At 43.2% G+C, this 8,758-nt stretch overlaps 2 protein-coding genes across 5 annotated transcripts; one reads left to right on the forward strand and one right to left on the reverse strand.

The window, feature by feature from the left end:
• The first annotated feature begins 979 nt into the window (after positions 1–979).
• LOC144706155 (Ypt/Rab-GAP domain of gyp1p superfamily protein) lies at positions 980–4,061 on the forward strand. Of its 4 annotated transcripts, none has more exons than XM_078579059.1 (9): positions 980–1,422; positions 1,512–1,604; positions 1,804–1,908; positions 2,042–2,194; positions 2,479–2,577; positions 2,672–2,800; positions 3,316–3,495; positions 3,583–3,699; positions 3,781–4,061. In XM_078579059.1, the coding sequence occupies exons 1-9, from the start codon at positions 1,153–1,155 to the stop codon at positions 3,943–3,945; spliced, it is 1,311 nt and encodes a 436-aa protein (XP_078435185.1). In that variant the 5' UTR covers positions 980–1,152; the 3' UTR covers positions 3,946–4,061. The 4 variants fall into 4 exon arrangements, with proteins under 4 accessions (XP_078435185.1, XP_078435186.1, XP_078435182.1 ...); XM_078579060.1 differs by having other exon boundaries at positions 980–1,419; XM_078579056.1 differs by having other exon boundaries at positions 3,583–4,061.
• On the reverse strand, positions 3,529–7,236 carry LOC144706154 (uncharacterized). The gene is made up of 4 exons (XM_078579055.1): positions 4,486–7,236; positions 4,318–4,384; positions 4,131–4,211; positions 3,529–3,954 (listed from the first exon to the last, which is right to left on the reverse strand). The coding sequence occupies exon 1, from the start codon at positions 7,099–7,101 to the stop codon at positions 4,651–4,653; it is 2,451 nt and encodes an 816-aa protein (XP_078435181.1). The 5' UTR covers positions 7,102–7,236; the 3' UTR covers positions 3,529–3,954; positions 4,131–4,211; positions 4,318–4,384; positions 4,486–4,650.
• Positions 7,237–8,758: the final 1,522 nt, after the last annotated feature.

Genomic DNA, 8,758 nt, shown 5'->3' on the forward strand with positions numbered 1-8,758 from the left:
GAAAGAGAAAAATTTCTAAAAAATCCTTAATATATGAGTAGCAACATAATACAAATGAGGGTATGTTCTCTAGAAACTAGAAGATTATCCTTGTATGCGATGTATGATTATCAAGTCAATACTGAATGAAAGGATGCATGTAAACTATCAAACATTATCCAAAAGGCTACAGAAGAAGCGCACTAGATCCACGATGAGAATTATCATGCCATTGATATGACTCATTATTTCTGCTTCTATTTATGGTGTCACCTATCCAACTTTATTAAAAATATGAAGATGAAGTGGATTCTTCATCAGCTTTCTGTGATTTCTGAAAACTCGACTCAGGAGAGGCCTTCCTCATCATTAGTTCTTATCCACAAACACTAGCCCACATTTGCTCTCATCTGAAGCAATATAGTTATTAATAAAACAGATACGATAGAATCTTCCCCCTCCCTTCTCTTTCTCTCAATGGACATTAAAAAATCTTCAAAGATTTTCTCCTTCTACAACTATGGAGGTAAAATTAAACTTTACTATTGAAGTATTACATGTATTCATAGTAACATCAGCCCGCATTCTTCTACAGCTGACTTTGCAGCCTTCTTCCTCCCCTATCACAACTCAAGATTGAACTATACTGCAGAGTCTATCTTAGGATACATTACCGGGTCTACCCGGGTCCAAAGACACGTGGAACCTAATCCGACCGTCAACATTAACCACTAATAAGGACGGTTGAGATTCACCCATACTGCAGTCTATCTTCGGATACATTAACGGGTCATATCCGGGTACAAAGACACGTCGACCGTAATCCGACCGTCGACGTCAACCTGTCAAATGGACGGTTCAGATTAACGAATCGGGTACGGGGTAAAGGGACGCTTCAGCTTCAACCCGTTGGATGGACGGCTGGGATTGACCCACCGGAATACACTTCGATCTTAAGGTATCGCAAATAAAACCAACTGTACATGAAAATTATTAAACAGTATGCGTTGCGCTAAACTCGAGTTCTCCGATCTCCCCGGCAATCGCCGAGGGAGAAGAGGGGATTGTAGCGGCGGATCGGCAGAGCGGAAGGTAGAAGACGAGGAATTGTTCGCCATTTCTAGATTTTGATCGTGAATGAGTATCTGAGATTGAGTGGAATTGCTCGTTACGATGAAGAAGAAAGGAGTGCCAGATTGGTTGAACAGCTCGTTGTGGTCGAATCCTTCTTCGAAAAGCACCGCCGGTGATCAGCATTCCGGCAGATACTTAGCCAATCCGGAAGAGATCGTCCGCCCAGCGGCGGCGCCGCCGCCCACGCCGCCGCTGCCCCCGCCGCCGCCTGCTCCGCGGGTAGAGATTAAGGAGGAGGGATATGAACAAAATTCTTCGCGTTTTTCTCTGGAGGACGTTACTCGGCAGTCGCAGCTCTTGGCGGAGGTGGTACATAGTTATTGCGTTTCTTTCCGATCATTTCTTCTTTGAAAAGGCGGTTTTTTTATCTGGTTCTGAGGGTAGAATGTTCATAATAGCTTTCCAAGAAGGTCGTGAATATCTTGGAGCTCCGTAGATTGGCGACGCAGGGGATTCCGGATGGTGCTGGAATCCGTTCCACTGTTTGGAAGGTATAATCCTCCGGTTTCATCAGAAAATCGTTAGCACTGTCGTTCCAGTTGTAATTGCTATCTGAAGAACGGTTTATAATAATTTTTTGATTCATATTTAGGTTTAATTCTCAGGGATTGAAATCAGGGCTCAAATTTTCAATCATTCCAACAAATTAGGCTGTTCTGTTGAATCTAAGTCTTGAGTTCATGCATGCAGCTTCTTCTGGGTTACTTGCCCAGTGACCGAAGCCTGTGGGCATCTGAAATGGCCAGGAAGAGGTCCCAATACAAGGCTTTCAGAGACGAGTTTCTAGTCAATCCTGTCAGTTATCTATCCGATTCCAACTTAATCCATTTTCCTTGTTATCCATCTATAAATCTGTTTATTGTTAATTCATGTTGCTTCTCGCTTACATGCTATTGCAAATTCTAAAAACTCTTTTACTGTTAGTCAGTCAGAAATTACATGGAGGATGGATGAGTCTGCAGGCGTCAAGGCCGAGCAATTGAAAGGCGACGGAAAAGGCTTGCTTAGAAGATCTGAAATCGTTCAGGGAGAACATCCTCTGAGCGTCGGGAAGACTAGTGTTTGGAATCAGTTTTTCCAGGTAATTTTTCAAAAAAAATTAGCATTGTTCAAAAAAAATTTTTAATTAGCTCTCGCAAAAGGAAGTAGAAAACTCAAATCCTGGCGATCTCATAGAATCGACTTATTTATCATCGTTTCAATAGTATTATTTGGAAAAAAATAGTTTTATCTTCTGCAATTCTAAGCGTGATAACGAGGAATTTCATTGTTTCATTTTCAATATCTTATTTCTTTTCAAACGGGTAGAATATTATCTCCTTTTTCTTTCAAAAAAAAATTAATAGCATCGCTTCTCACTCAAAGGATTCGGAGATCATTGAGCAAATTGATCGGGACGTCAGACGCACGCATCCAGATATGAATTTCTTCTGTGGCGACTCGTCTTTTGCAAAGTCAAATCAAGTAATTATATAACATTTTTTCATGAAAATTTCCCCTCATGAGGTTGTTACTTATTTTAGCTCTAGTGCTAACTACTTGTACTCTTCAATTCTAGGAGTCTCTCAGGCGAATCCTCATCATCTTTGCTAAACTAAACCCTGGCATTCGATACGTTCAAGGAATGAATGAGATTTTGGCTCCTCTGTTCTACGTGTTCAGGAATGATCCGGACAAGGATAATGCAGTAAGTCAAGGAGTCCCTTGTGAAATCTGTTTAAATTTCGGGTGATTTTGTGATGTCCTTCATTTTTCAAAGTTTAGATAGAGTCCCTTTCGTCGAGTATTGGGTATTTGCTACTTGCTTTAGTTGAATTCCTGTCTGAGATGTTGATTATCGTTTGTTTTTTGTATCGATTTAGTTGTAAAATTAGGAGCTCCGCATTTGACCTAGGCTATTTCATATCTGAGGTATTCAATTATCACTTTGCATTGAAAGTTTAATTTACATTCTCGCATGATTAATTTCCATTATCCAGAGAAAATGCCAATAGAAATTTATTTTGGGATTAAATACTTGTGGTTTGTAAAACTCATCAGAATTCAGTATATTTTTTTCCTGAAAAAGATGTACCTATTGGAGCTTCAAAATTCTCTAAACGCTAAATTCATGGGTCCAAATTCTTGCTGATTACTATAATGTTTTATTGAATTTAGTGGATGAAGAAATAAATTGATTATTTTTTCATTTCTAATTGTCAGGCAGCAGCAGAGGCAGACACCTTCTTCTGCTTTGTGGAGGTTCTGAGCGGGTTCAGAGATAACTTCTGCCAGCAGCTTGACAACAGTGTCGTGGGCATCCGATCAACAATTACAAAACTGTCCCAGCTCCTGAAAAAACACGACGAAGAGCTTTGGCGCCATCTAGAAGTCACCACGAAAGTAAACCATTAACACGGAAATTCTAGATAAGTATTCATCGTAAAAAATATATTATTTCTCAAATATTCGAGCACAACAATTGCCCAGGTGAACCCTCAGTTCTACGCGTTCAGATGGATAACGCTGCTGTTGACCCAAGAATTCAACTTTCCTGATTGCCTTCACATATGGGACACACTTCTGAGTGATCCAGAGGGGCCCCAGGTTGGTAAATTTTTGTACAAACCCTTGCTTCTTTCATCAATTTTGTACAAACCCCAGGATGATAAATGGGATTTTTCACAGGAGACCCTGCTAAGAGTCTGCTGTGCAATGCTGATCCTCCTGCGGCGGCGGATCCTGGCAGGTGACTTCACGTCGAATTTGAAGCTATTGCAAAATTACCCTCCCCCCAACATCAGCCATCTCCTTTACGTTGCCAACAAACTGAGAGGAACGTTGCACGGATGAGCTCCCTCCCTGTACGTAAGCGCCCCCTTTTAAAGGTTTTATTTTAAAAATTGCTCTTGTTGAAAGAATAGAAACATCGATTTCAAGTGTTAAGAAGTACCCTCTTTAACGAGTCATTTGAAATATTTTGCTCTTGATGCACCGAATAATATGAAAATAAAGGGAGAAAAAAAAAGAAATTTTACCTCATCTTAGTAAGGAGAGGGAAGCTGATTAATTATTAGTTGCAGCTCTCTTCTTTCTCGCTTTGAATGGATTCCTGGAGACTATAGAAAGAAATACATAAATTTTAGCCATGTTCATTCATGTTTCTTGTGACCATTATTGAAACTATGAAGGCACAAATTTCAGTAATGAAATATATTCTCTTACGTATGGAGAAGCTTTCGTTGTTGAACTGCATAGAAACCTGACGGGGATCCCTGACTGGCTTTTTCGCCTGATCAGCAGAAACAAATCAAGTAAAGATTACGGTGAGGGAAGATGACAGTGATAAACTATGGTGGAAGAATGGCAAAATTTAAAAATATAATAATTTACCAGATTGATCCCCTGCAATACCAGCGTAGCAGAAAATTAAAGAGATGTTATTATCCGGGAAATGATCCTAGACCAGAGAACTGATGCTTGATCTAGATCTCTGAACATTCGTACAATCAGATTCCAAATTTTGTCAGAGAAAACTTCCATCTTGCCAAACCCTAATTATCCGCCCGTCATATCTTTCTTGACCATATTTTCAAAGACAGAGATGGTTTCCTGCGAGCATCCGGCACTGACAAACCCGTCAACCAGCGTAGTATACGTGATTTCATCCAAAACAATACCCTGCTGCGTTATCCGATCGCAGATGCGAAAAGCCTGACCCATTTTCCCATCTTTGCAAAATCCGGCAATCAGAGCATTAAAAGTGATAATATCCGGTGAAACACCTGTGCTTATCATTTCTTGAAGAACATTCAGGGCTTTCCTGACATCACCTACTTTACAATACCCATCAATCAAGACCGTGTAGGTAACTTTGGTGGGGAGCAAACCACATTTCCGCATATCCTCGAAGATTTTAATCGCTTCTTCCATTTGGCCTGCTTTACAATATCCGCCGATCAGGATCGTATAACTTACTACATTTGGCATCAATCCGTCTTCCTTCATCACATAGAGTAGACTGGCAGCCTCTTCTACTTGGCCAATATTGCAAAAACCTTGCATCAGATACGAATAAGTCACATGAGTGGGAGAAATGCCCTTTTCTCTCATCCCAGAAACCAACTTAGAAGCATTGGAGACATCACCAACTCTGCAGTAACCCCCTATTAAACAGTTGTAAATGACTATATTAGCTTCAATCCCTTCAGCTACCATCTCCTTGAAAAAGACCTCTGCCATGTCTATCTCCTTCGACTTGCCATACCCATCTATCATTGCACCATAAGAAATCACATCGGGCTTTAATCCATCGTCCTTACCTTTCTTCCAGAGGGCAACTGCCTCCTTCATTTTCCCTTCCCCGCACAGAATCATCAACTGAGAGTTAAATGTGCTGGTATCAGGCTTGATTCCCCTATTTTTAATCTCCTCCCTGAGCTTGGAAGCTACATCCATCTTCCCTTCATTAGTACATGCTGATATCATCATGACATAAGATACCCAATCCACCATTATATCTTTCTCAAGAACAGCATCTAACAGGTCTACCGCTTTGATTGTTCCGCCAGAATCACATAAACCGTAGGTTAAAGCATTAAAAACCACCAATTTCGAATCTTGCCATTTCTCCAATGACATCCACCAAACATCACAAGCTTTCTCTGAATCCCCATTTCGACATAACCCAACAACCAGCCTTGCCAAAATCGCATCGGTGGGTCTCAAACCCCTCAATCCCATCTCTCTCGTCAGCCTGAGAGCAGATTCAAACTTCATCCTCACCGTCAACAGCCAAGAGATCACCGAATTGAACGGCCCAACATTAATCTGCATCCCAAGAGCCAGCATTTCATCCAAGAGACTCTCTGCCTTCTCCATCTCCTCTGCTCTGCAAAGCCCTTTTAACAATGAGTTGTAAGTCACTGGCGTGGGATTCATCCCCTTGGACTCCATCCCATCTCTCAAGTTCATCGCCTTATTCAACATTCCAATTCTACAATACCCATCAATCAAACTGTTGTAAACGTACTCGTTAGGCGAGATCCCCCTCTCAAGCATTTCATCAAGCAGGAGATGGGCCTCTTGGAACTTCTCCATCTTGGCAAGTCCGTTGATGAGAATACTAAAAGTGATCAGAGTTGGGCTGATCCCACTGCTCACCATCTTCTCTTTATATTCGAAAGCTTCAGTCATCCTCTTGTTCCTGCAGAGCCCATCGATGAGCACGTTGTAAGTGACTACATTTGGGGGAATTCCAGAGTTCTCCATCTCTGAGAATACCCGAAGAGCTTCTTCGATCTTTCCTCCCTTGCACAGAGCAGCTATCAATGGAGTGTAAGAGTAGACATCAGGCGAGACGTACTTCTTCATGACCTCAAACACTGAACAGGTATTTTCATGGCCACCCACCATCTTCGCCAAGGAGGCAAGGAGATAGTTGCAGGTCTTGAGGGAAGGGCAAACACCGCGATCGATCATCGCCATGAACGCGTCAAACGCGAGCTGAAATCCGTCCGATTTGAATTGGGTGCAGCAAACGTGGACAAGAAGATCGGCGGGGCCGAAGATCGACGAAAAATCCTTCTTCTCCCGGGGTAAATTAGCGAAGTAATCAACAATTTCCACGAATCTGCCTCCATCGATCAAGCGAATCAGGAGCAATCTGGCGGGGGCGACGAGATTCGCTCGCAGGAGCGCGTTGACGAGGAAGCAATAGGAGGAGACGGTGAACTGAAATCCGCAGCGATCCGAGGCGAAGGAGAAAAACCCTAGGGCCGCTCTGGGATTCATGACGCGTTCGTCCATCTCTTTGAGGAGACGATGGAAATCATCAGCGGAGAGCTTCGCAAGGGTTTGCCTTGATAGAGCGCGATCAAGCCTGGGATGGGAGAGGAGCTGCGCGAGGCTCCGGCGAAGGCCGGGGTCATCCTGGGCTGTAGAAGTCGCCGTCGACGCCATGGAACGAGGGGGGAAGAGGGTTAGAAGACCTCGCCGGAGAGATTTCATGGCGGAAGGCGGATCTGCGACCAGGACGACGGGGAGAAGCGAGCGGCGCTGGTCTCATGGTGGTGGCGCCGCCGCTCACGGGTGGCGGCGACCCGACATGCCTCTCTGGGAAGGCAAGAACAGAAATTTGTGTCAATGGCGAGGGTTTTGTGGCCTGAACGGCTCCACGCTGAGATCCCGGCGCATTCCTTCCCACCACGGCCATTCCTGACCGTCCGATCAATCGTTTTTTTTTCTAATCTGGGTAGGGAACGGCACGTCCGGGACGTAACGCCCCGGACGTCTCGGAACGGATGACGATCCGTGACGGACGGTGTCACGTCACGTCTTAAGATTTCGAAAAAATCCTTCATTGGTTTGCTGCATCCCCATCACGTATCTTTGGATGGCATCCTCTTGCGCGGGCAAATTAATGTAGGGGCTTTTCTGCAGAATGCCAAGAAATCTAGTTAGCAACGCCACGTGGCGAAATCTCAGCCGTCAAAAAGCTTAAATCTAATGATTTTAAAGCTTTTTTTGTCATTTTTTAATATCAGTCGCTGCCGCCATCCGTGAAGGCCGTCCCGTCACGTCACTTGTCCGAGGCCCTCCGTCAATGTCACGTCACCATCACACCCAGTTCGTCATCCATCACCATCACCGTCACCGTCGTGTCATCCGTCGTGTTGCCGTCATCATGATGTGTGACGTGACTGATGACGGATGCCGTACCCTAAATCTGGGATCCTATTTTTTCGCTTTGTTTTTTAATTTTAAGATTTGGAAGTTCCCCCCTAACAAACCCAGGATGACATGGGACTAAGATATGTTTACCATGTATATTACAATTTTTTTTTACTATTTCTATAGTGCACCATTGTCCAGGACGGGGTCGAAGGATGCAACAAAGATCATCCCATTTTTAGAGGTTCTCCCGAATCATTCCGTCCAGAATTTGTCCCGTCTCGTCCAAAAACCGTCCCATCCAAGACATTCTCATCCTGTCCTAAACATTCTTGTCGGGGACGAACCAGAGCATATGCCGACTGTGTATCAAACATTAGGGCACTCAGAATTAGACATGGTCGTTCTGTTTTTTTTGTGTGAATTTTTTTGAATATTTCGTTCCGTTCGGTTTTCAAAACAGAACAAAAACAAATTCGAACAGAACATCGCACAGACCTGTGTGCGGTTCTTTCATTCGCTTGGTGCAAATTTTGTTCTAGTTTTGTGCGAATGTGTGAATTTGTGCGAATGTGCCAATTTTGTTCTTTTTTGGAAAAAAAAAACAGAACAAAGAACAAGGCCTTGTGCGGTTCTTTTGTGCAAATTTTTTGTTCATTTTAAACTAACAGAACAAAACGACTATGTCTACTCAGAATTTTACGAGCTCTTAGACTCCTATGTGACTCCCACGGGATGCTGAAACCATCATGTCCCCTGTCCAAGGCCCCAGACGAGATGGTTATTTTGTCCATGGACGAAAAAATCATAATGTCCCAAGACTGGCAAACGATTCTATGCCCCTTCATTTTTCGGACTCCCAGACAGGATGGTGTTTTCGTCTGCAGACGAAATAACCATCCTGTCCAAGTCCAAGCACTGTAACTATTTGTGTATGTCAAGTAATGCTATAACTAGTATGTCAATTTAAGATAGATTAGTATATCAGGCTTAG

Source organism: Wolffia australiana, chromosome 7 (assembly GCF_029677425.1).
Source record: "Wolffia australiana isolate 7733 chromosome 7, ASM2967742v1".
NCBI classification, from domain to species: domain Eukaryota; kingdom Viridiplantae; phylum Streptophyta; class Magnoliopsida; order Alismatales; family Araceae; genus Wolffia; species Wolffia australiana.

Coding starts and splice junctions, on each gene's coding strand:
- LOC144706154 (XM_078579055.1), bottom strand. CDS start 7,101: ATGAAATCTCTCCGGCGAGGTCTTCTAACCCTCTTCCCCCCTCGTTCC.
- LOC144706155 (XM_078579056.1), top strand. CDS start 1,153: ATGAAGAAGAAAGGAGTGCCAGATTGGTTGAACAGCTCGTTGTGGTCG. Junction 1,423..1,511: donor CGCAGCTCTTGGCGGAGGTG/GTACATAGTTAT, acceptor TGTTCATAATAG/CTTTCCAAGAAGGTCGTGAA. Junction 1,909..2,041: donor ACGAGTTTCTAGTCAATCCT/GTCAGTTATCTA, acceptor ACTGTTAGTCAG/TCAGAAATTACATGGAGGAT.